Source organism: Rhodnius prolixus, unplaced genomic scaffold (assembly GCF_049639745.1).
Source record: "Rhodnius prolixus isolate KJV_2025 unplaced genomic scaffold, Rpr scaffold_9, whole genome shotgun sequence".
Classification (NCBI taxonomy): domain Eukaryota; kingdom Metazoa; phylum Arthropoda; class Insecta; order Hemiptera; family Reduviidae; genus Rhodnius; species Rhodnius prolixus.
The window spans coordinates 16529710-16557250 of NW_027411604.1; the positions used below are offsets into that span (position 1 = coordinate 16529710).

General features: G+C 30.3%; 2 protein-coding genes and 2 long non-coding RNA genes across 9 annotated transcripts in view; 2 read left to right on the forward strand and 2 right to left on the reverse strand.

Annotated features, from left to right (window-relative positions):
* The window catches only part of faf (ubiquitin carboxyl-terminal hydrolase-like faf), a 41053-nt gene extending 24232 nt beyond the window's left edge, over window positions 1-16821 (reverse strand). For 2 of the 6 annotated variants that reach the window (XM_074128909.1, XM_074128905.1), the window contains exons 1-20: window positions 16371-16821; window positions 15913-16110; window positions 11059-11287; window positions 10759-10984; window positions 10549-10680; window positions 10314-10470; window positions 9381-9565; window positions 9157-9301; window positions 8665-8922; window positions 7110-7316; window positions 6780-6940; window positions 6506-6606; window positions 4447-4547; window positions 4095-4309; window positions 3255-3369; window positions 2871-3178; window positions 1804-2047; window positions 1582-1719; window positions 1228-1494; window positions 47-201 (exon numbers count right to left, since the gene is read on the reverse strand). In XM_074128909.1, the coding sequence (XP_073985010.1) occupies window positions 47-201; window positions 1228-1494; window positions 1582-1719; window positions 1804-2047; window positions 2871-3178; window positions 3255-3369; window positions 4095-4309; window positions 4447-4547; window positions 6506-6606; window positions 6780-6940; window positions 7110-7316; window positions 8665-8922; window positions 9157-9301; window positions 9381-9565; window positions 10314-10470; window positions 10549-10680; window positions 10759-10984; window positions 11059-11287; window positions 15913-15975 (3407 nt within the window). In that variant the 5' untranslated portion in view covers window positions 15976-16110; window positions 16371-16821. Of the gene's footprint in view, window positions 1-46; window positions 202-1227; window positions 1495-1581; window positions 1720-1803; window positions 2048-2870; window positions 3179-3254; window positions 3370-4094; window positions 4310-4446; window positions 4548-6505; window positions 6607-6779; window positions 6941-7109; window positions 7371-8664; window positions 8923-9156; window positions 9302-9380; window positions 9566-10313; window positions 10471-10548; window positions 10681-10758; window positions 10985-11058; window positions 11288-15912; window positions 16111-16370 lie in introns of those variants that run through there. The other 4 variants (XM_074128907.1, XM_074128906.1, XM_074128908.1 and 1 more) reach the window with 4 other exon arrangements.
* LOC141454552 (uncharacterized) lies at window positions 15711-17157 on the forward strand. The gene is made up of 3 exons (XR_012458786.1): window positions 15711-15745; window positions 16891-16945; window positions 17036-17157. It is a non-coding gene; the product is annotated as an uncharacterized lncRNA (long non-coding RNA).
* A 2065-nt stretch (window positions 17158-19222) lies between these two features.
* On the forward strand, window positions 19223-27349 carry LOC141454548 (uncharacterized). The gene is made up of 14 exons (XM_074128912.1): window positions 19223-19448; window positions 20167-20319; window positions 20400-20465; window positions 20951-21412; window positions 21541-21710; window positions 21795-21958; window positions 22054-22166; window positions 23565-23801; window positions 24589-24799; window positions 24891-25006; window positions 25203-25312; window positions 26275-26446; window positions 26674-26814; window positions 26962-27349. The coding sequence occupies exons 1-14, from the start codon at window positions 19428-19430 to the stop codon at window positions 27043-27045; spliced, it is 2220 nt and encodes a 739-aa protein (XP_073985013.1). The 5' UTR covers window positions 19223-19427; the 3' UTR covers window positions 27046-27349.
* Window positions 24270-24560, reverse strand: LOC141454553 (uncharacterized). The gene is made up of 2 exons (XR_012458787.1): window positions 24393-24560; window positions 24270-24325 (listed from the first exon to the last, which is right to left on the reverse strand). It is a non-coding gene; the product is annotated as an uncharacterized lncRNA (long non-coding RNA).
* Window positions 27350-27541: the final 192 nt, after the last annotated feature.

Below are 27541 nucleotides of genomic sequence, written 5' to 3' on the forward strand. Positions count from 1 at the left end.
TTGCGAACAACTACACATAGTGAGATATAATAAAAATGAAACTTACCTTTTACCCGTAAGGTCAGCTGTAGGCATAAAATTATTTTTTGTGAGAATATCAAGTAGAACGGAAGAATGACTACTTTTAAAAAAACTGAATTGCATTTCAAAAGCTTTTTCAGAGAGGGGATCCACTGCTGGCATTAACAATGCGTACAAGACCTAAAATAGTTGCTTCTTTAAAATATGAAGATAGACAAAATTAATAATAATAATAATAATAATTATAAATGAACAACGTAGAGTGATGTAATATAAATATAAAATAAATGCCTTGGAATATTCAAGATTATGAATTGAACTTAATGAGAGTTCTACATTGACATTTTATGAACATAAAACAAATGAAAAAACATTGAACCTAAATTTTATGAACTGTATTTTTTTGGACACCTCGTTGCATTCATCCATTTGGATGAGCCTTGTGAACTGTCAAGTCTAAAAAATTGAACTGGGAAGTAGTTAACATGGATAATGACCACTCTCTCAAGCACCTGGTTGTTTCCCCTACTAGACGTTGTGATTTAAGGACATTCCTCTACAAAATGGTGCTCATACCTTTTCTGTAGAATTTGTGAGACAGAGGAGGAAATTTTCGTCCATCTTTAAGACGGATTGCTTAGGATGTCAGGGAGCCAGTGCAGTAGCTTATTTTATACTAAGGGACTGGATTTTCATACAGGGTGCAATGGTGGCCCCTATAGGAAATTCGGATTTGTGTAGCGTTTTGCTCCTGACTGGCGAATATTAATAATAATCGAACCTAAGTGTATTCAGTGCAGCCTTTAAAACTGATAACAACTTGGTAAACCATGACAAACTTGAAAAACCTTTTAGAACTTGGTAGAAAACAAACAAAGGTGTTTTATTGAAAAACAACCTGTTAAAAGAAAGCAATAGAAGAAATAAATAACATTTCTGCTATTGCGAAATTCTCAGGCACTAAAAGAATTGCTTGATAATATTCTTTTACACAGCTTTTAAATTTAAGTAACGTGAGACGACTTTCATATAAGATTGTTGAGGTCTACACTCCACTAGACGAACTCCATACATAAAAAACTATAGTACATTAAACAATCTCTTAATAATTATATTATTACGGCAAAAATAAGAAAGTCAGCAGCTTGTCCTATTTTGCGATACTGAGAATAACTTTTAAAAAATTGTAGGAAATAGAAAAATTACCTCTAAATTGTACAGTACTTGAGGGGAAGGAGAATTGTACAATATAGATTCCAGTGATAGTATAACAGTTGTATGAATATTTGGCGAAACGACTGTATCATCTCCTTCCTGAAACAACTGTTGTAACGTATTCCACGTATGTATGTCTGGTGGGCAAAGATTTAATACAGAATATGCCACTTGGGCCAGAGCAGTATTTCCTAAAGATGATGCAAGATCGCATACACGGAGAAGGCTTGAAGTAGTCTTCGGTTGTTGTGATAATAGCTGTAAAAATTTAATGGCATGATAATTAAAATTTTATTAATTTTATTTTAAAATAATTATTATAAGCAGCTTTCTTTAAAAACTTACCACTCCAGGTAGGCTATTTTCAGCTTCAATATTTGGTGTATCATAGGGATGCTGTGGAGAACTGGTACTGCTATCTGATGAACTATCAGGCGAACTACCCATATTCGTGTTTGCCTGGCTCCATTTTCCGGTCAATAACTAAACCAAAAAAAATTGAATTGTTTAAATACATTTTAAAATTAAGTACTTTATAAAAAGCTATAAGAAAATGTGGAAGTTTACAATTTTATCTGAAAAATGCAGTTCACCAAGTAAACGCCTATCTTCTGATGGATCTAATAATTCACCATTAAAATAGAGATCTAATTTAACATGTTGTGTAGCTCCTGCTTTAAGTCGACGTAAAATAAATCTTCTAGCCACTCCAACAGTTTCGTTGCCATGTGTTTGTATTTCTATATCATCTAATACCCGACCTGGTTGAGAAAATCTTACTATTAATGTGACCTGTTTTCCTCGGTAGGCCCTAAAATAAAATAAATAAATAAAAAATCCAATCGTCCAAAAAATGATTGTAAAATATAATACAATTGTGTTAAGTTATAGTACCAAAGGTTTCAAAGATTTTTCCTACAAAAGCTTGTAAAATCAATATATTCAATTTTGCTTCCAAAATAAAAATAATAATAATAATAATAAAGTAAAATAAACATGAATAATAATAAAATCGAAAATGGATGAAAATCTGCATTCGGTCGGACTTAATAAAGGTTTAAAGATTAGGAATTTCGGAAATCACCTTGCACCCAAAACGCAAATCACTCAATGCTTACCAGTGTCTGAACCATTAACGATGTCCGTGGGAGTGGTAAAAAAAAAAATCTAATGTATAACTGGTATTAGGCAAACCTACCTTTGCAGCAGGCAAGTTGCAACACTGGGCCGCAACTACATAGACCTCAAGTTGGAAACAGTAATTTTTAATCAAATATGAATAATTTTTAAAACAGTCTCAACTAATCCATAAAATAAAGTTCTGGGCAAATTTAAGTTTCAAGTCTTAGGATTAGTATAATCATGTTTTAGTTTTCTTCATTTTTTCATTTTTGAGCTATTTTTTTCTCTCTAAAACACGCGCTTTCGAACATAAATAATATATAGAGAAGAAATGTAATGTTTTTCGCCATGTAAGTGACCTAAATACATTTGCTTTCTTTTGCTTAGCAAGCACTTATTTCCCAAAATCCTGCACAAGTTCCACGGTAAGATTTAATAACCTCAACAATTGAAATTAAAAAACAAAATGATATTTTTAAGTTAAACAAAATTTTAAACATTTAATATTTTACCTGTATAATGGTAAAAATTTACGTTCCCCTGCAAATTCACCATCATATTCGCTAATATACTCTTTGAGTACCTTCAAAACTCTACACATTTTAACACATTCCAAATGAACCCTAGGTAGATTGGGTGTACCATTTCTAAGCACATTAACAGTATCATAATGTGCCCTTAGCCTGTCTAAACATTCACTAATATATGTTTGATGAAATTGAACACAAGCTGCTTGAAGTCTTGGGCCTAAATTTGTGGTTACTTCTTTCAATAATTGTATAGCTCTAGCAGCCATTTCGTCTCCACTAGATGTTACAACCTGTACATATTTGAAATCTCATTAAATGTATCTCAATAAATACAAGACTTAAGACCGTAATACTAAAAATACTTACTCGCCAAACGTATTCATTCCCAATTAAATCCACGTCATCCATTAGGAACATACGTTTTTTTACTTTAAGCTTGCCTTCTTTTGAATTTACTGCTTTAAAAAATCTCTCAAAGCACCTGAAAGTAAAATTATATATGATGTAAAAGATAGAAATCAAATCTTTCAGTTTTAATGTTCTATTTCGAAAAGATTGGTAAATAATTTTCAAAAAAACTGTAGTGTGAGAACTCACATGACTATCTCTTACAATTGTCAGGAAAAATCAGTAAAATAAATTTTTGATCTAAATACAAAATTTGAGAAATTTAGGAGGCGTTTTCAAAACAAAAAAAAATACTCAAAATAATGAAAAATAAAATTTAATATGGCATTTCCGGTTCGTTTAGAATTTTGTACAAAACTCGAAACATTATCAAGAAATTAAACTTCATTATATAATATAAATCACTCAGATTCTTACAATTTATTGAAATGGCTGCTTAAAAGGAAGATTCCCTTGATCGATTTGTCAACAAAAAAAATTTCTCTTGAAGTTTAATTACTTATATATTTATCTATCAAGTGAAGATTGCAGTTAATTTGACCAGTTATAAAGTTTAAGTTTTCTGTAATTTAGTTTTTTTGGTGCTTTATTCTCTCTCTGATTAATTTCAGAAAAACCTTTTTTCTGAATCTGGGGACTACTTAAAACGGGTATTTCTAGTGAAAAATTGAAATCGAAGATATATAATGATTTCAATACTTTCCTTAGCTAATACAAGAAAGTAAACAATAAAAATAAAAATTGTATTCTCCTTGCATTATATTATTTAAGGCTTTTCTAAAAAAAAAAAAAACTCACTTCATGCCACTTTCTGTTAACAAAGATGGATCCAATTGCAAAACATTATTTTGGAAAAAATCTTTAATAACTGCAGGATCTAGATCTGGTTCTTCGCCCATTAATTTCGAAAACCATTTAAAGCATGCTTCTCTATCGGATGTAAATACAGCACCCTCTGCTAAACATTTCCAAATTTGTTTTGCCTGCTCTGCACATAACCATAACTGACCATCCTGAAAACAAAAACAAAACAAAATGTACATACGTACAAAAGAAAAAACTCTTAAAAACCCATTATAACCTAGAATCTTGATGTAAACAAAGAACCAAAAGCATGAAGGAAATAGAATTTGATAACTAAATTAATTACCTTCAACAAAAACCTTAAAAAATTTAGTCGCTCTTGAACTTGAACTATATGATTATATCTTCCATCTGGCATATATTGGCTGGGATCCAATACAGGATTATCTGTGCACAATAACAACAATATTTAATTAAATTAAATGTGTTTTCTTTTTGAACGATATGTTTATTTGTATGGTAAACGTCAGTTTTGCAGTTTCAGACTAGAATTGAAACTTAAACGTTAAGCAAATTATTCATTAGAAATCAAATTATACTTTTTCTAAGATCGCAGTTTTAAACGGCAAAGTCCTTTTTTTCCTTGAAATTCCTTTTTCTAGATTATATTTAGGTATAAATAATTAATTTAAATATGTAAATACAATAGTTTAAAGAACATTTTTAAGAAGCACAGCGAACGAAACAAATTATCTGTTTAGAACTTTAAAACCCTTCTATGATAATTCTGGTTAACACTCAGGTAGCGTGCTCTATCTTCACTCCGTTATAAAATGAAACCTTAACATTCAAATCTCCCCAAAACACCCAGAACTTTGTTTCAAATAAAATGATAGTTTTACAGCTATAGAGAAAAAGCCGTGGATTAGACATTTATTCTGTCACACTACCGAAACACCGATTACCTAAAATAGTAATGCTTCAAATGTAGCTGAGAACCTCTCAAAACAATTTGCCTAGATTACAAGTATCCAAGAGATAGACATTAAAGTGAGTGCGTGCAAAATTAATAGAAAATATATCTTTATTAAAATTGAAAATCGTGAAAACTGAAAAATCGCAAAAGTAAATGGTGACAATTTGTTGACAAATGTTAGCTGAACCTTATAGGAAGTAACTGCAGCACAAAAAGAGATACCAAGTTTGTGGTTTCTAGAAATTTTTTTGAGCTCTTTACAAAGATAAAATGACCTTAGAAAAGAAATCAATTAAAAAAAGGATCAAACTTTATTTAACATAAGAATAAGTTTAGAATAAGTTTGATTATTAAGGTTATAATCTAGTTCCATAAAATGCCTCGCTAATTTATTTTTATTTTTTTAATGAACGTCAAACTTAAGGACCAATAACATTGCAGCAAAACTTTAATTGCATATTGCAGCAGGAGACAATAACGGGTATGTTATACATATAATTTTTTGTAAAATAAAATGAACTACAGTGGAGTCTCGGTTATCCGTCACCCTTTTATCCGTTTATTCCAATTAACCGTCACTGTCCTCAGTATTTAAAAATTTTAAAAAAAAAACCAAAAAATTATTTTAAAAAGAAAACTTTTTAAAAATTTATTTTAAGTGTACAAAAATTTTAAAGAGTCCTTTTGTCTTAAAAAAAAGAGTCCTTTTGTCTTAAAAAAAAGAGTCCTTTTGTCTTAAAAAAAAAGAGTCCTTTTGTCTTAAAAAAAGAGTCCTTTTGTCTTAAAAAAAAGAGTCCTTTAGCCTTAAAAAAAGAGTCCTTTTGTCTTAAAAAAAAAAGAGTCCTTTTGTCTTAAAAAAAAATCTGGGGTTTACCCCATTTGATACGGTAAAAGCAAATACATATACAAATAGAAACAATAGGAATAAAGACCGGGTGCATAAGTATGTATGAGTTTATATGGCCCGGACGCAAGTCAAATCCTATCATAATAGGCTCTATTTAAGATTAGTGACGGTCACAACCCCGTTCAACGCAGAGTGTGAATATTTACTTTTGAGATTTTTTCCTTTGTCTTTTACGTACATACTCGTGGTCCATCATACGACAGTTTGTGGATTTTTTCCTAAAAACATCAACCACAAACAAAACCGCCCACAAAACCGATTAGATGTCGCAGACATTGTATTCATGAATTTTAGAACACAATAGAATGAATTGAATAATGAAAGATAACTGACCTTTAAGGCTTAAGTGTATAAACGTATAAAATATGTATACCAGTTAATACAAAGTTTTATACATGTTAAACAAAAGAATCTGGAAATTTTCCTGTTTTTTTCCCCCATTATCCGTCTATTCGACTATCCGTCACGTGTCCGGTCCCGGTCATGACGGATAATCGTTTTCAGAAAAGCGTTTATACTAACCTTTTACAATCCTTCGAACTTTTTCCATGTAATTTGTTAAATTATTAGCTACTAAAATTACTAGTTGATGATCTGTTTGCAGCTTATTAATAACTTCTTGTCTGAAATGAAAAAAAAATATAAAAAAATCTTACAATGATAAGAAACGACGACGCTACAAACAACCGCTGTAGTTGTTGCGAAAACCCAACCCTTAAATAATTTTTTTAAATAATAAAACACAAAAAAGAAAACTAAACTACTTTATTTAGTAATTTCACCAAAAAAATAACACCTGTAACAAATTTGATGTGTTCGTTGATTTGTGTTAGGTGGTTGTTCATATAAACATGCTATTTCTCTTATTTGTTTTAGGGCTGGTAACACCCATTTCTCATTATTTTTTAATTCCTCAACACATCTGTTCAACCATTCGGTTTTTTGAGCATCTCTTTCCTGTTGTGACAATAATCAAAAATGTAATATACAAATCAGGCAATATGAAATCAGAAAAACTTATTTCTTGAATTTTTTTTTTTTAAAGAGCTGTTTATTTTTAAAGAAGTACTTCAAAATAGATTGCTTTTGTTGGAAGTTATATTAAGGATACCAAAAAGTAATTTACCTGCGAGCAACTGTAATCTAATATTTTGACATGAGCGTTTAAGGCTTGGTCCATAATTTCAGTTACTACATCATCTGAATGGGCTAGGTTCCAGAAAAGAGATAATACTTTATGTGCCATTACACCATCTTTATCATCTTCAGCAAGACGTCTTATTAATTCTAATAATTTCTCCCTCTGTTTTTTGTTAGCTGACGTCCAACTCGACTGAAATGTCATCCGTTCAAGTGCTTTACTGCGCTACTTGGTACTTGTCACATGCTGCATATTTTATGATTAAAGTGCTAATTGTTTTAAGCTTTGAATAAAAATTATAGGAGGAAATTTTTATCTTAAATGATTTAGCAATGTTTTTCAATACCACTGAAGTTTAGATAAAGAACAAATAAAAAAATAAATAAAAACTGAACCCCAACTGACTGTCAAGAAAAAAATGTGGGATAAACACTAAGAATGATTAACATAAACCGCTTAAATTACCCTTCCTATTGGCCATAAAGAAAATTAATCCTTACCTAAATGATCACATTAAAATTCGAAGTCAACGAAATTTTATAATACAACGAGCAATGCAAACTTGAAAATAATATAGTTCTTTTTCAGCAATGACCAGAGTAACATTTTATAAATGAATCTTTATGTTCTAGAAGTTGAAAACGTTAACGGTTGGGATAATTTTCCATTTTAAAAGCTTTCCCGCGACCGCTTGTTAATAATTTAATTAGTGCAAGAGTTATTTATTTAATTGCATAGCTTTACTGGTGATTCTGTTAGAACAGTCTTATTATTATCCGTCCAAGTCTAAATGGGGTGTTGTAACAAGTTTAGTATCATGCTACTGCATTCTACGACATTATTGTGATACAGAAGGCAATTGGACGGCATATTGACAAATTGGCAATGTTTTACCGAACATCAAAGAAATAAACCAAACTATCACTTCTAGTGAGGATGAGTTTTGACTTTTTCCCATAGGAATAAAGTATATTAACCTCAAACCATCTACACTACCTTGATTCTGTTTTTTCCTTGTGTACATTTTAACAATTGTTTAATTGGTTGAAAATGGCGAATAAAAATGATGCAGGACAAAAGAACATCATACATTTGTATCAGATTCTGCATCATGCAAAATTGTTCATGATAAAGAAACAAATCTGACAAGATAAACTGAGCAATTTGAATCATGGGATGATATGAAACAGTGTTGCCAACACTTCCGTTTGCAAAAAGTGGGATACATGGCTCAAGAATCTAATCTACGAACAATAAAATTGTATGTGCATTAGTCATCAACCAACCTATTCGAGTGTTTGAGCGTTTTTTTGATATAAGTAGATTATATATAAGTAGAAAAAAAAGAAGCGACTGTTTCTTAAAAACAGAGAATTTTTCTTATGTTTAGCTAGTATTTTCCGTCATTTTTAATTCCTCTAGACTTCATTCAAACCATTAACTATGTACACTCATTTAAATCCTTAAACTTTAATGAGAATTACATTCATTAAAAGTAATTGCAAAAAAAAAAAATAGATAACCAAAGTTTGATGCAAACCTGGAAACATTCAAAAAGATGATCTAATTGTTCAGGTGAAAAATCCCACGCTAGTTTAGCAAGAAGATCATGAACATTCTTTACGATAGCTTCATGTTTTCCATGCTGGGCTGCCCAAAGACTATCTAAATCTTCTAATGAAAGACATCTCTCTTTTATTACAAACCTTAAAATTTTTTCCAATTTTTCTACATACTGTGGTTGATGTAATGAATCACGAAGCACTATTTGTAGAACACCATTTTCTTTAATCCATTTCTGAAATTAAAAATTAATTATATTGGTAAAAGGTATCCCTTAATTCATACAGAACTTTTCTCAAAAAAAAAACAACTTTTACTCTCACATTTGAAAAATAAATATGAAAAAAACACTCAAAACTAAATACAAAACATAATAGTTTCAATAATTCTTTGTCTTCCAAATCCAAAGATTGTTTACTTTTAATTTTGTATTAATTTACTCTCAAGAATTTTGAATAATTAAGCTTACCGCCATTCGCTCTGGAGTTAGCCATTCACCTTCAGGATCCATGCTCGTTGCATGTCTATGTGGATAATAAGAAACTCCTGCTATCACTTTATTCACTTCATTAAGTGCATTCATTTTACCATTAAACGATGATATTTGTAATAACCTGCATTATAATTATTTATGAGTTTCTTTTCATTTTTTTTTTAAATAAAAACTTTAAATACATTGTAAATGAATTTAACCTTAATATCATTTTCAATCTAAAAATTTCCAATTGTTTCACTGTTTCCTCTTGGCCAGAAACACGAGATACTAAAAACTTAGCTGATTTTATAATAGAAGAGATTGCATCATTTTTCGATTCATTCTTGGCTTCTTTCTTCAACTCTTCATCGGTTAGGTTGTCTAGTAAACTAGGGACCCTTTCCTTTAAAAAAAAAATATAATAAAATAATTCAAGACATCAAAATGGAGGGTAACATTTAAGGAGGTTATAAAATGATGCCCCATAGGATTCAAGGATGATAACACTCCTCTCCGACATAAAATCAAAATCTAGTTCCTCGAAGTTTATTAAACCTATAATTAAAAGCATTTTTTAGTACAACTGGTATGGACCAGGTTGTACGTTTTATTTTTTTGATAGCCTACAATTTGGAATCAATTTAAGGATTTATTTTTCTACTGTAATTCACCATTGAGGGAAATTTTTTCTAAAGTCTGTTCACTTCACTGGTTTGTGAATTAGTCGCTTTTTCACCAAAACCTTACAAAATATGTTGGTCAATTTACATAAAATAAGTGAACAGTTTTTGAACGTTAGTCGGCAATTAACATTGAATTTGAACGGCATAACTGCTCTGTAATTTAAACTGTGCATTATGCTAAGTTAATGAAAATGATGAATGTTAACTGTCAATTAAATAAGACGTGACTTAATTAGTGGTGTGAATTAGAATAGATAGGTTATTAACATAGATTACATAAACTTTTAAATTAAACATTGGTTTAAGGGCGCTAACAATGAGAAAGAGCTTAATCTTTTTTATTGTTATTAATTATTTCCTTATAATTTCGAATCCAAATTACGTGTGACATTTGTTCAAGCAATTAAAGATAAAGAAAAAGGTTTTTTGATCATTACTTCATTGATACTATTTTTTTAAGCTACTTACTACAATTGGCATAAGATATTTTTCTATTGTATGTACTGTGAGCAATTCATAACACAGACCAAAAGGCCGTATTAAAGCATGTACCACAGGTACTGGTACATTATCACCAGTCTGAAACCGTTCTACTAAAATCTGAAAGCCACCTAGACTTCCAAACCTGTAAAAAATTTAATATCTCTTTGTATAATTTTGTTAACTTTATATAACAAAAATAATAAAAAAATTTTTTACATACTTGTTGATGAGATCAACTAGCCACCCACGTGGAGTTCGCAGGTCAGGAGGTCTTGCAAATATTTCTTCTTCTGGTATTTTAGAATTTACTGGCACCGATTCGCTCGCCTTATTCGAATTGTAAGTATGGAACCTAAAAATCAAAATAATATTAGAAATCTTATAATAATATTATAATGAGAATGTTGAAATAAGAAAAAAAAAAGCTTACCTGTTATTAGGATTAAAAACCATTGCCAATAATTCTAAAAGCGGAAACCAATCGTCGGCTAATTTGACTACACATAACTCCACAAGTTTCAAACAATTATGATAAATGCATTGATGTATATTAAATTTCCATGAATTCACAGCCTCGTCCGTGAGAATTTTCGTAAAGGAAACGGTTAATCCTTCACGGAAAAACCGTTGGCACGCTTCCGATCTAACATCATCACCTTTAAATAATGATAATAATTAATTAAATAATTTTTGCTCAAACCTTTTTTAAATAAATGATTGAAATACTTACCAGTACGACAGAGAGCAATGGCCGCTTGCATTAACGCTTCTAATTCCTGATCTGGCAATACAGGAACTACCCAACGTGGACTCGAAATTTTTTCATCGAGTATTGCTAATTTTGCATGAGGAAAATCGGGCTCATGACAAGTACAGTTAGCATCATTACAAATATGTGCTGAAACTGCATCATTATCTGGAGCACTCTGAGGTTCCACTTGTAGGCCAGCCGGTTGAACCTAAAACATACGTTGACAACGTGAATAAGGTATAAAAATAGGTGATTTGATCATAATGTCTTTCTCATTCTTATTTTCAGTACAAATGTTAAGGCAAGAATTTCATTATCTCTCATCATCGTGCCAAAACTATAGTTACCGAAAATTATAGGAAAAATTAGTGTGGTTCTCAGTAGTAAACACTAGAAACAAGGTGTGGAGACCACGATAGGTGACTGCAGACACATTCAATAAAATAATTTGAGAGGTTCACAAATATATATTTATTTTTGTCTATATTTACTAAATCTTGTAGTTGCTAAATCATTTTAAGTTTGTATTAATGCTAGAAATTCTTTTTCATATTTTACGTATAAAGTTGATGAGTAAGGTTGGTTATAGGCAATTAATTGGAAGCCAGTAAAAATGAAATAAAATCATGTATATATTGTGATCATATTTAAAAAAGTTAAATCCTCATATTAATCACTGATTAGAAGTAAATAAACAGAAATTACTTTATAATCTTGCAATGTTTAATATTTTACAATTGCGTTTCAACTAACGGGCACTGCATTTTTATATTTTCTAACAATAATATTTAGAGAAAGCATTGTGTTTTGTAACCTTACTTTTAACTAATGTTCATTATTTTTTGTGACTAATTTATTATTTCAATAGGATGAAAAAATTAAATGCCAATTTAATTATTTATTGTGCCAAGCTTTCAATCTAGGGAGGTCATCTTCAGGGCTTATTGTCTATATGATATTTTTGCATGGTTATTGTTAAGTTGGTGTATCCTCTGTCTTGTTTACTTTTGAACTTACTTTTAACGGTACTTTTCATCCGAAAAGAGCTTGTCCTAGCGAATAATTTGTATCTTCACTCACTCAGAAAGGGTAGTGCGAGATGGAAACAAAAATGAAGTAGAAATCTTAACAACAAACTGATTTACCTATCGCTAACGATGGATTCACTATTATTTTCAAAAGCGCTTAAACTGTCTCCTATTATATACTATATTTAAAACTAATAAAAATAGTTTGAATCTTATATAAGCATAAACAAAAATTCGACAGCATATTCGACACTTGTATTTTCTCCTCAGTTCTCCTAGCGATCCCAATATCCTTAAATTTTCGACAAAAAATACAGCACTTATTTCAGTAATTTGATGGATTTAATTTTTTTTTTAAATTAGCCCGTTCAACAACAGAAACAGAACAAGAAGATCAAAATAAACGTAAATGAAAAAAAAAAAAATCAGTATTTCTAGCAGACAACTTTTTCCCCTTTTTACCCGGAGCAGGCAACTTGAAATAATTATTCGGTCTCAATCTTTTATTTCTGTGTATCTTCCTAAAAATTTATTTCTCTTGTTTAAAAATAAATTAATGGGAGGAGTTAATAGTTAGGAGGGATAAAACATTTTGAGTTTTTTAAGACGCAAAATTTCTTTAGTGTAGAAAGCATGGACGTCGTCAAATTAATAACAATAAATAAATAAATAACATGCAGTTCTTGCGATAGTAAAATAAAATTGGTTATACAACTAGAGCTAAAGCTAAAAATCTATTTCTATGTTATAAAAATCATTGTGCTGTGCTCATGGAATATGCAATTAAATTCAAACCTGAGAATATTATCTACGACAACACACTCCTTTGCACTGAATTGTATTAAATACAAAAAAAAAATATTGCACCATCCAGTCGAAGCAAAGTAATATGTTTGAAACGCTCACAGTTTATTTACTCTAACCTAAGTAATAAATGATTTCAATTTGAGGAAAAATGACAACAAATAAAGAAGTTAGTATTTCTTTCAATAAATCCAAAAGAAATATGATGTGTAGTCAGTTGGGTGATGTGTTTCTCCATATTGTATAATCCTTGATTTTTCGACAAAAAAACCAAACAAATACTCAAGTAACTGGAATAATAAATTTTGATTGATTTTAATTTTCAACTGAGAGTATCGGCTTTGTCTATTTCAGTAAGCCTAGTAAGAAGTACTCTATAAGAGGGCAGAGATAACCCCACATTTCCCATCGTAATACGACTACTTCTTAAAATGTTACAATCCATTCTATCCTCGCTTTTTCATTTTATTTATTTTTAAGCCCCTTCAACATCTGAGGACATTGGCGCTCGAGCTTCATTTACAATTTTAACGTTAATGTAAGTGAATTGTGAAAGTTTAAACCTTTACTCTTCAGTTCTTCTAGTGCAATGTTTTTAGCACGCAGTTTGCATTCTCACATGTCACTGATCAAAATCGATAACTCAAGCTAGAAGCAATTTAAATTTGGAACTTGGGTAAAAAAACTTAACAAGAGAATTAATGAATTAATTTAAAAGAATATAGTAAGCAGAACATCATTCCCTGGCTCGTTGAAGGAAGACTGTCCGTTGATGAGAAAACTACTTTTTAAAGATCAAGTAAATTGTGTCCAGGTCATTGAAATGTTTACATTGAGATGCTCTCAGTGGGCTATAACATGGACATAACTTTCAGGACGGTACAGATATGTACAGCAAAACGGCTAGAGCCAAAATCTTAGTAAAGCCTTACTAAGCAAACAAACTTAGCGTCTGGATAATAAGATTGGCTTTAAAAGAAGTGATCGGCCAGAGAATATGAATATTGTTATTTTATTTTAACTCTCAAGCGCTTATTTTCTGGTACAATATCAAATAAATTCATATTTCCTTAGAATACATATGCAAAACACTTTTGGCCCAAATCTGGGTATCCGGTGAAAATAATATTTTACAATGGCTTCCAGCCCGCGATAAAGAAACAATAAATGAATTTGCTGAAAGTCTGCCTTGAAAGGGCCCATAATTATTACCAACCAAATCCGCAGTAGATCTTTAATGGATAATAAAAATAATAAGTAGATAGTTCTTCAAGAAAATAAAATAAAAAATATGGAAGTCTGCTAGAGAGAGTGGAGTGAGTGAGGAGAGAGAGAGAGAGAGAGGACTCTAGATCTCTCAAGAAACGTAGGTGATGCTTTCTTCCGCGTAATTACCGACCACGGACACCAGCAGAAGTTGCAGGATTGTGGACCCGCGACATGTTCCTTATATCATACTGAAGGCCTGACAAATGAGCACATAAAAGCTCAGCTTCGCAAGATACAGCCTCATCATCGGCTGCTATTACCACACAGTCAGGCTATACTGCGCTACTCGCAAAAGTATGGCCAAAAGGTCTATATATATATTTATATTTACAGTGCTAGAACATAAGTAATATCTGAATTTGTAATCTCAGAGAAAATGATGTGCAAGTTCGAAAATATTATTTCTGGAAAAAGAATTCTAGTATTAAAATTTAAAAGTGTGAAAGCGGATGATTAAAAACTCTTATGTGAATTTAACGGTAAGGTACATTACATTTCGCTTTCAAAAAAAATTGCCGCAATTATAAAACAAAGAAACAAAACAGATAATTACTTGGGATTATGGACACGAGACATGGGTACGTGACATGTAAGTAACTTTTAGACTTGCAACGTGTAAAAAATTAAAATTTTGAAAATCTATGCTGTAAGAAAGCAATTTTTATTTCAAATCTAAAGAAGCAGTTGATAACACAAAGTAATATTACATTGCTTGTGACAATCACCTAATTCGAAGCAGTTGAAAGACAAAAAAAATAGTTGTTTCCCTTTCATTCCAAAGAATGCATTTTTTTTTTTTTTTTTATTTAAATGTGCATTTCTTACAGAAAGAAAAAATGGCATTTAGGGAGAAAATTAAACGGATTCAGTTTACAAATAAATAAGTTAAAAAATATGCTACGTATATAAGAAGCAATTCTTTGGAAAGTTAATGGTAATTACATATGAAAAGCGTGCAAAGCCGTGCTCTAAAACCATCTAACATAGAATTAAAACGATTTTAATAAAAAATTATTGTAAAGAATTTATTTATTTATTTTTTACTCTAATTAAACTAATTAACAGTTGAAAGATATAAATTTCTCAAATTTGGGTATGCAACAAAGTACTTGTTTTAGGAAGGACCATGATTGCGAAATATGTTTTCAGTGCTTGGTTTTGTTGCATATCTTTTCACTCAACTTTGCCGAAAATAGTTTAATTTCTATTCAATGAAATTTATCCTTTCTACAGTGCAAATGTAATATTTCCATTTAAAAATTTGTATTGGCCAAAAATGAAATAAACAACATCAGGTAAATTCTTTTGGTCTAATTAAATTAAAAAGTCTTTTAAAAGTTAATAAATTCCTGTGTATAATTTTGTCTTAAATGAACTACTTAAATTTTTCTTTTTGAAAAATGTGCAAGATTTTAGGGCGAACTAAAACTCCATGATAAAACAAGAACGATTAAGAAAAATAAAGATAGACTACAACATAATAGAATAATCTAACTAGAACCAAACAAATTAAAAATTCTTTTATCTGCCGTGATAAGCAAATTGCGTTTCCTTTTAGATTGAATGTATGTATTTCTATTATTTTATTAGGGGAAACAATAAGATCAACACAGCATGCAAATTAATTGAGAAGAGCTTCTCAAAATCATATAAAACAAAGTTTATCACTAACAGCATTAAAGTTTTTTATAAAAATAGCATATGCGACAAGTATTAAAAATTTAATCATTACCGGAACAATATTGTTTTCCCCATCAGGAGGCTCGACTGTCTGCCCCCGAGTTGAAACTGTCATTTCTTCAACAGTTCTTGTGACTTTTCATTCAACACTCAAATAAGAATTTTAAAACGCTTTTTACTTGAATTTTTAAGTATATACAATAATATCCTGCTGCAGGCGACAATTCATATGGGTTCATTTCATAAAGAGCTGCAACAATCAATAAAATAATTACGGGGTCATTTATAATTTATAAGGAAAGAACTGCACAGAAAGTTACGCTAGAATATGTTATTAAAAATCCAAACAATTGCAAATGAGCAAAAACAAAAAGATTCTTAAAAGTTTTGAAATTCACGGCAAGAGCAACATATCTTAGGGTTAGGTTGTGATATGCCAATCATTGGTATTTTGTTTGAAAAAAAAAAACACACAACCAAAAAAGCAGTAATACATAAAATCAAACATACGTAAAAATGTTGGCTTCTAATATGCTGCTGCTATCACAAATGTCGATTAAAATATGTAAATTTACTCTGAAATAATTACTTTGAATTATAATTTTAAGAACTACAAAATGGCGACTTAAAAGTGAACTATAGATATCTATAAATTTACAGGATTTTTCACTGCTGAATCATTCAAACTATGCAATACACACACTATTATTTATTAGAAAAGTAGCCCACCGAAATTTTATATCACTGTAACCATACAAATCGATAAAATAGATAACTTATTTTGACGTTCTTTCAGGCACTGTGTAAACACTCAACACTGGTTTAATATGTGCCGGTGTTTCTGACCAATAAGTATTTTACTGATAATAGATAAACGACTTAATTTAAATAGCTACATCTGCTTTAGCCAAGACAAGAATTTATTAAACACAGTTAAAAAATAATGATATATGATTCAAGCCGAAATCTTTTGAAGATTACATGGTATAAAAATCTCTATTTCAACAGCTGATTTCATCCTTTTTTGCAGAACATGCAGAACACAAGAATTCTGAGAATTGTTTAGTTCTTTCACTATTTGAAAAGTAATATAATACAAAATATTCAATACATTTATTGTTTCCTCTCTACATTAGAAATTTGAAATTTTGTCTCTTAATTCTTTTTGGTTGTAGGTTGGCAACATTGTTCTTATTGGTTAAGACTTTCGATTGATGTTTGAAACGTTCAGCTACACAATACACACACACGCCACAGAGTATAGAGCGCTTTGCATACGCTCACGGAGTGCAGTGGGTACTGCACAGTAGTGATGGGCAGAACGAGTCCGTCTTTGGACTCGTTGGATTTGAATCAGTTCCAGGGTTGGAATCGATTCCAACAACTCGTTCACCGATTCCGGTCTCTGTACTTACCCTATGCATTAGTAACATTGTCACGCAATTTATTAAAAAATATCATTAAATGTTAGCTTTCCCAGTTAATAACAAAACTATATTTCTTTAACACACATTGAGTACTATCCCTAATTTCCAATTGCACTGATAAATATAAAATTAACAACGTAACACAAAAATTAACATAAAAATAGACTAGTCAATTATAAAAATTAAAGCAATGCTGTTTAGTCATTATCTAGCTTGACCACTGGAAGACTGGAGTTAATGTGCTTCAAGAGGATCCAAGATAGAGAAACGGAAATGGGTAGGAAATTATTCCCATAAAAAAAAATCTAACCCTTCAAGCAAAATGATAATTACTCATAAATAAAGAAATATTTATTTACTAGGACTTGTATATCAAGCTTTAAAAATATTATCTCATTATCTTACGAAAAGAAAAAGCTGTGTGCTTAATCTTTAACATAGCGCTGGACACTCTTATTCTTATCTTCATTGGGTAAGTTTAACCGTGTACATGACCGTGAGACAGTCAAAGTAACACTGAGCCAAAATTTAGTATTACCTAATTGGTTTACTTACTGCAGTATCCCTCCCACTCTATCACCAATTTCACAAACATTCATCGATTGGAAATAATTTTTAGTTAAATATTCGTTTTATTTGAATACAAAAAACATTATAACGCTTTCTTAAGATGATTTGAATTTTTAAAATTTGTTTTTGTCCATTACTCTTATAAAATACGAAGAATTTCAAATAAAATATAATATACAAACACAATGATCTAGTGTGCAGGTGGAGTCAGTCCTCGTTACCATAGCAATGGAACCGTTAAACAACTCCGGTTCCAGCTCCAGCAATTTCTATTGGCTAGATTCAGTGAACGAAAAAATGGAACGAGTCCGGTTTCAAAAGGATTTAAATCACTCCGGATTCGACTCCACCAACTCCAGTGGATTTAACCAATGAAAATGCTAGAGCTGGGCCGGAGTCGTTTAACGGTTCCGTTGTCATGGTAACTACGACTGACTCCACCTGCACACTAGATCATTCTGTGTTTGTATATTATATTTTATTTGAAATTCTTCGTATTTTATAAGAGTAATGGACAAAAACAAATTTTAAAAATTCAAATCATCTTAAGAAAGCGTTATAATGTTTTTTGTATTCCAATGAAACGAATATTTAACTAAAAAATATTTTTAATCGATGAATGTTTGTGAAATAGGTGATAGAGTGGGAGGGATACTACACTAAGTAAACCAGTTAGGTAATACTAAATTTTGGCCCAGTTTTACTTTGACCGTCTAGCTGACATGTACACGTTCAAACTTACGCCAATGAAGATGAGAGTAAGTGTCCAGCGCTAAGTTTAAGATTAAGCACACAGCTTTTTCTTTTTGTAAAACAATAAGATAATATTTTAAAAGCTTGATATTCAATTCTTAGTAAATAAATATTATGAGTAATTATAATTTTGAAGGGTTAGAATTTTTATGGAATAATTTCCTACCCATTTCCGTTTCTCTACCTTGAATACTCTTGAAGTAAGTTAACTCCAGTCTTCTAGTGGTCAAGCTAGATAATGACAAAACTGCATTGCTTTAATTTATATTTGACTAGCCTATTTTTGTGTTAATTTTTGTATTACGTTGTTAATTTTATATTTATCAGAGCAATTGGAAATTAGGGATAGTACTCAATGTGTGTTAAAGAAATATAGTTTTGTTATTAACTGGGAAAGCTAACATTTAATGATATAATAATATAATAAATTGCGTGACATTTGTTCTTATGTTTAATCGTTCCAAACCTTCTGCTGCCTCATTTTCATTTTTATTTGCCTAAAGTTTTTGGGGCGGGGCGGAATCACTTTTTTTAAAAATAGGGATTTGAATCAACTCGTTCCACCATCGGACTCGTTCCAATGGAACGAGTCCGCTCAAATAGCCCATCACTACTGCACAGATGTAACAAGTAAGTGCTGACAAAGCGCTCCAAATCCGATAAATGTTATGCATAAGAAAGTGGCAAGAGTCTAGAACATTCAAAACATTTGTGTTGAAAAAGAGGTTATCCGTTTATTTTGTTCTCTTCAACTTCGTCTAACTTCTTGGAAATTACAATAGATAAAATTTATTTCATATGATGGTGTTGCTTGGCAATGAGTGCTTACAATAATGAGGTAGATATATATATTTTTTTTATTAGTAACTTAGAGAGTGTATATAAAATATTGCATCTTAGCAGTAACAAAATATAGTTAACTTACGTGTGGTCATTTAATAATATTTATTTTATATTCTAGAAATATTGATAATAAAAACTATTTATTAAATCAAACCCGTCATAAATCTGTTGTTACACACTTTCTTTCTTACTTTAGTGTTTTAGGGTAGCAGTTTGAACTTTTATAGCTTGAACAGTTAATTAAATAAAAAGTAAATTTACTGAAGTAAATTACCCAATAAAATTTTGTCCTCTCTGGCGTGACCTCAAGGCATAAATTTTCACATCCAAGCCTTCTCTGGAGGGTACACCTTTTCTGTACAATTAAAACCTAAAATTGGCATAACGGAGTCACTAACCCTGGTAGCGATAAGCCCTTCGTTTATCTCAATTCCATGTGCAAACGATTCTTTAATGCACTTTATGCTGTGGCGGATGAAATTGCCATTTTCAATGAAATATAGAAAAATAGAATCTAGACTCTTCTAGATCTGTCAGAAAATGTTTTAACACTAAATGTTTTCCCTGAACAAAAAGATTTGTGCAAAAAGTAAATTAATTTATTCTTTATAAGTAGGAATTGATTTAACTAGCAAAATTATTTGCAATAAAGAGGTAATAAGATAATTACTTGTAATGGATAACAGTTTACTAATGTTTCGTTTTGTTCAAAGGCAAAGCAAGTGCCCAGGCCAGGTCTAAAAAAACAAATTAGACACATAGACCGCAAAATTTGGCTGTGGAGTTCTGAAAACAATGTATCGAAACGGGACATTAAAGAATTTGCTAAAAAAGCGTTTGAAGAAGCAGGATATGCCAACTTTAAGGTTTTAAATTTTCATTTAAGTTAATGGAGAAAAACGTTTCCTTATAATATATCACCTAAATTCTCGTTTTTGCTTTTTAGGCCAGCAATGGTTGGTACAGAAGGTGGTTTGGAAGGTGGAGGAATCAAGCAGGAACAAAATGTATCGTATGTATTGTTTTCAATAACTAGACTCTAAAGCAAAATTAGATTTAAATTAATTTTTATTCAATAATATGCGCTACCCTAAAAATAGACATTAATGTACATTTTCTTATATTTTGCTTATTGTTAGTATCATTTTTTATTAGGGTATATTCCACTAATCTAAATTTTCATACGATATCTTCGTTTTTGAAAAATAAGATTAAAAAAATTTGATGCGACTTTTTCTGGGAGTATTAAGGTACTAACTTACAAATGTTCCCAAAACATAATTTTTGAAAATTCCACATCAGAAATTAAGGATTTCTGAAAAAGGCCTAATATCACTTTTATTTGTAACTAAAAGACTTTAACAAAAAAAATGTTTCAAATAGAAAAGATCGGATCATACTTAATTCACTCAAAATTTATTGAAAATTATTATTGGACACATTCTTCTTTAATTTTATAATAAATAATATCAGTAACATTCTGCTTTTGCTGTACAGAAGACTGATAAGCTTACCACCGAAAGGATAAATACAAAAAATCGTAATGAATCATTGAAGGCTAATTGTTTTACTTTACATTCTTCATCGAAGGAAGAACAGAATGTTGAAAAGCCTGCCAACATTAAGTCTGTAGTTAACGACCAGTCATCAACACTTACTCAAAGAGATTTACATGGTAATACAATTAATTACTTACCATCATTAATAAACTCTCATGAAACAAATATTGAAGACTGTGAAGCAACTAATGGACTGAGTAAATCAAATAACTTTAAAAATACAACTAACAGAAAGAAAGGTGAAAGATATCTACCTCATTTTAAACATGAAGTGGTGACGTTTGCTTTAAAATATAGTATCAAAGAGGCTGCTTTTTGTTATAAAGTAAATAAAGGAACTATTTCCGATTGGATTAGGGAGGACAACAAATTTGCTACTTTAAATATAAGAAAACTAAAGGTTTGTTATTTAATATTCTTTCATAAGTATATTTTTATATTGATAAAATTATCTTCATTTTTTTTTCTTCTTAAATCTGATAAAACAGTTTCTTATACACTTATTATACATTAAATATCTGCTTTCAGACTGAACCAACACCTGACGTTCAATTTATTAATTGGCTAAAAAATGAACGCGAAGAAGGGCGAGTTTTGAAAAAAGATCAATTAAGAAAAAAAATTAAGGAATTACTAGAAAAATACCAGAATGTGGATGTTAAAAAAAGTAGTAAATGGTTTTATAATTATCACAAAAAGTTAGAATGTTATTATTTTGAAAAATTATTTTAGAATTTCCCTAATTATTTAGTTTTGTTTTTTTTTTTAATTATTAATTTTAGATTGGAAGATGATTCATTGCTAAAGTTACCACCCGTAATTTATCCTTTGGCATTTAAAATTGAATTGGCCCTTTTGTGCAGAAAATTCTCTCAGAGAGTTCTTAGTGACACTTTTAACATTGATCGTAAAAGAATAAGAGATTGGTTTCATTTACATAATTCAGGTTTAACAATGTTTCCCTGATGCTTGATATGAAATTACATGTATAATTTATTTATGCAATGGGAAAAACATTTCTGATTAAATACTTTTATCTAGATGATCTAAAAGATGTTAAACGTAATGCAAGTAATTACTTAACGGATCCAAATATAGATAAACAAATTTGGGATTGGTATCAGACACAAACAACTAAGCCTACTGGTAAGCAGGTGAGTATCTACTACGCTCGTGAAGTAGATACTAATTCATAAGTTACTATAATTTATGCGAACAACTTTTTTCATATAATTTTTTGCTGCCATATAGAGCTACTCTAATGTTATAACTAGGGTTGCCAACTGCCCTTTCCAAAAAAGGGCAGTCCTTTTTTAACACCTGCTTGTCCTTGTTCTTTCTTAAATTAGGAAAGGACTCCTTTTTTCAGATATTGTTCACAAAAATCTAATTTATTTTATTGAATTTTTGATTTAAGTTCTGACTTCTGAGATTTCTTCATTTGACGTGTTGTTTTTCTGTTCTAACTGAACTAAATAGGTCAACAGGTTATTGATGTAACGATGAACTTTTCATGAATAAGTATGTAAGATATAAATGTACCCAGGCTAGATTACAGACAGGGGGAGAGGGGACTTTTCCCCGGGGCCCGGAGCCGAAGTCTCTGCATGTACACCTAAAACAAAAGGAAAACGAATGATATGTATTCCCAAAATGCTGTCGGCGGCTCTGAATGTACCCAATTTTTTTAGGGTGTCCTTTTTTGGAACTTTATAGAGTTGGCAACCCTAGTTATAACTAATAACCCACGCGGACATAGATAAAACTAGATTATCTAGCGTGGACACACACTTTCTTTTACTGTATTTTCAAAATTTGAAAGTTCACTTTTTTCATGAAAGGACCCTCTGTTGACTGATCAAGTATGGACTTCCAACGATCTTTGATTTGGATATTAGGAGAAATAAACAGAATACCCACAGACAGAACCCTAAAACCTTTTTCGTATTCAGGAGTTCACAAATATTTATTTTCGATAAACACTCAAACAGGAAACCCTCAAAATAGTTAGTTTAGTCTTCCTCTAAAGTATCTTCAGTAAAGAAACTGTTCTAATTCCTTCCAGTGCCACCATGGGAAGTGACAATAAATTTTTAGTCAAAATAAGTACTCAGAATTACCACTTTACTGAACAAATTTCTCACTTTAAAAAAAAAGCCGCTTCTTGGATTTTCTCGAAACTTGGTATAATTATAGCTCACTAATAGTTCTTTAACTTTTATAAGAAACTTTTTTCTGGATTACATCGAATACTTTTGGGAGAGGGGGTGATTAGGTAGTCCGGAAGAATGCCAGTTCCCAGTAATATATGGATTTACTCTTTACTGATCAAATATTTTGTATATGAAAATAGCTAACATTAGGGTCCGTGACATCTATTAAATTCTAATCAAAATTAATGAAAAGTTAATACAGTAAAATAGCTTGAATGATATCAATTGTACTGTCCATATTGTAACCAGCAGATTCTTAATATTGCATATAAAAAATCGTAAAATTTACGAATCATTTAATATGGATTTTATTTTTATTTTTATTTTTTTTTTTTGCAGATAAGAGATAAAGGTACTGAGCTCTATAATGCTGCAGGATTTAATGAAATGAGATGTAGCCCTGGTTGGTTTTACAGATGGTGTAAAAGATATTCTTTACCACAAGCTCATTATTTAAGAAGTAAAAAAGATACTCTGCTTTTAGTTTGGTTATTAGGCGAATTGGATCGAAATAATAATATAACCTATGAAAATCTAAAAGCTAAAGCTTGTCAGTTGTGGGATACAAAAATAAAGGTTGTGCAAATTTTAATCCTAATAAATTTTATTATATCCGCAATGCTGGAAACATCCTAGATTTCATCCGATGAAATTGGACACTATTTAGTGCGCTAGTTTTCTTCAATTCTGTGTTGTTTCAGATTTCCATCCATTCTTAGAAATTGATTCAAAGTTTCTTTGAGATTTTTACTTACTATAAATGCCTTAAGGCAAAAACAAAAATTGTTAGTGCAGTACAAATTCTCTAATATCTTATAAATGACCGATGATCTATGTTATTTCTGCATGATACGTCTATTGAAAATCAGGATCCATTAATCATAAACACTTTTATTTTTATTGTATTAAAGAAATGTCAACCATTTTAGGTCATTGGTGACCATGAACTCTATGTTCCCTCGTTACAGGCACTTCCTAATTTCAATTAAAATTAAAATACTGTTTCAGTTTTAAGTAGACATTAACATTTTTCGAATCAAAAAGTTTATCACCTAGGATTATTTGTAGATAATGCAGCAATTTATATTTCTCTTTAAGCCCTAAAGTTTGAAAATTATTAAATAAATACATATTCAAATTGGACTCCAAAACCAGTATGTTACTTACTAAATTCAGCAAAGTTATTCATTTATTATTTTACCAATTCACCAATTCTTCTTTCATTTTGGGTACTTACTTAAATGTAAAAAAGAATATTTAAAGGTTCTCTTTGGTAGACAAATCATTTTTTTTTACTACTCATTAGTAATTAACATATTTTTATAATACGCTTAATCTAATGATAAACAAAAATTCTTTCTAGCCGTCAACCAGCTGGGCAATAAGATTTTCAAAAAGATATTCGTCATTGTTGCAAAAAGTTCCCAATATCAATACAGAGCTACCTGAAATTTTAGAAAATAGGATACTTAAATTTAGAGATAATTTTGCAATTTTAGCTAATAATAAAAATCTACAACGATTCAATTTGATTGCAATCGATGAAATTCCACTGAACTTCTCATCCTCTACGGGTACAAGTGTTTCTGTTGGTATAGAAAATATTTCCTATTTTATTAGGTAAATGTGAATTTTGTTAATAGCTTTTTATTTTTTTATATTTAGGCTCACATACTCCGAAATCCTTAATCAGAAAATCAGGATTTGAAAATTGTCATGCTTCAGTAATTGTAGCATGTTGTTCTGACGGTACGCTGCTGCCTACGACATTACTACTCAAGGTACGATTGCTAAATGATCTTAATAAATAAAAGTAAATATTTGATAGACATTTTATTAAGATCTCGCTCATCTAATCACAATAAGGGCTTAGCATTGCTTTTTTACTGGTGACTATAACTACTTGCTTGAAGTGTACTCAATTACATAATATTGGAATGCTTTTGTTTACTTATTTTGTTGATTGCATTGTTTTAGAGCCCTCTAGAGAACGTCCAATTGCAGGACCAATCTTTACTTGTACTTGCTCAATCAAACGCCGTCAATGATGAAAGTACAATTTATAGTTGGTTTACAACTGTATTCAGGTAAAGTACATTTTTTTAGACCTCTTTTTTTCCTATTAATATACTTTGTTTATTTAAAAAAAAAATCTATTATCAATGAAAATTTCTTGTTAACTTTTTTTTTCAAATAATTTGTCTAAAGTAAATTCTGACAATTTGTAATCATTTAGAGCAACGCTCTATATTCGGTGTGTCACCGCTATGTTTGCGCAATGCCTATTGCGCAGTAGTAGGTGATTAGTATAGTAAAAGTAGTGTATAATGATAAGTAAATACCAATTTTGAAGAAAATAATAGGAAAATAGTATGACGCCGCGTTGAATCGTACTGGTTTTGGAATAACAAATACGTTTTGCCAGAGAAATAAACATTTTCTATAAAAGCACTAAAGGCATTTACCGTTCCGATTTTGGCATTGACAATTTTTCTTTTAATTGCTACAGTTCAATTAACATTATCCTTGCTTGTCTTAAAAGTTAGTAATCCCTCACTAGTCGGTGCTGAAAGACGAAGGTAGAAAATCCCAGTTCCCTTAGTCCAAACAAACAAAAATCTGAATGATTGAAAACAAATCGAATAAAATTGTCGGTTAAAACAAACATAGTTTAATGATAACTGTAAAAATGTGTATTTTCATTCTCTTGAAGCGAGATTCCCTACATTAATATGAAAGATCAATAATAGAAAGTGCCGGACATATTTTAAACACTATTTTCTCCTCTTGAGTAAAGTTTTTAAACATTCTGATAGAAGTTTTTAAAATTTTCTCATAGTTAAATTTAATTAATTTATTATCAAATTACAATTTTTATTTACCACCATTTGAATTTCTGAACCATTTGCTGCTTTAGAAATTTCAACGATGTGTAATTCATTAGTTCCATAATTATAAGCAGTAATAATAATAATTTTCATAATTTTAGCAATGCACCTATTCATTCAATTACCCTTATACGCGTACATATTCTGTTCAACTTTTTTAGGGATATTAACCATCCTGTGATAATAATTTGCGATGATTTTAAACCGCATAAGTTTCTTAAGGACTTCCACAAGCAGGAACTTCAAGAAAAACAAATAGAAATAATGCTACTACCAGAAGGATGCAATTCTAAATTGCAGCCGATTTGTTTTAGTTTATCTCAACAATTTATGGTATGCATTAACATTCCATTTAACAAGCAAATTTTTTAAAAAAATAATAATTCTCTATTTCCATATTTTATAATTCTAACTCGTAGGAAAGAATTTTAATATAATTTCTCTAATTCAGGAAATATTGAAAAATTCTCAAATGACACAGTTAATAGTCCTATGTACTTCGCAATTTGTGCTGTTTTTTAAAATAATAAATAGGAAATAAATACATTATTTATTTATAGACTGAAATAGATATTCAATGGTCAACTTGGAATCGCGAGAATTGTTGGAGTTCTGTCAATGGAGCAAGTAGATCCCCTAATGAATTAGACATTTATAACTGGGTTGTATCAGCCCATTCTAAGTTATCCAAAACATATAAGGTAAGCTCTAAGAATTAATCGCATTATTTTTTGAAATGATTATTTCTCTTAGCTCTTATTTTGGCAGATTCTCTTTTAATCAATTGTGCAATAATTTTACAATCGTTTGGTAAAACGTTTTATGTTTATTCTAAAAATATGTTGTAGGACAAAATTCAAGATAGTTTCATCAAAGCTGGATTCATTCTTCCCACAGATTCTCTCGATAATCAAGTAAAAATTTTTTGTTAAACAATATTTGATACTTTAGAAATTAATTACACCCAGTTATTCCAAAAATAGTTTTCAAGCATTGTAAATAGTTTGAAATTAGACCATAATTGATTTTTGTTAAACATCTTAATTACTTACAAGAAAGTTAAATATGCTAGTTAGATAAAAAACATTAAAACATTCTCATAGATCCTGTAGTCATTCGATTGAATCGGATGTAACTGTTCAATCTTAAAATGGTCTTGGATCCATGACGCCTTGTATAAAAAAACCATTTGTAACTATCTGAATGTTTTCAAGAAAATAGATGCATTATTATCAATTTTGTTTTTTATAACCTTGAATTCAAATTGTTATAATTAAATTACAAATACGGAAGGGCAACTTCCCTTAAATCTAAAATAACATTCATAGAAGGGATTAGGATAGTGTTTAGCGAGGGTTCGAATCCAACTGGCCCTAAGATTTTCTCTTCCTAGGAGCTTCTTATAGCCCACTGTTTGGTGATGGACAG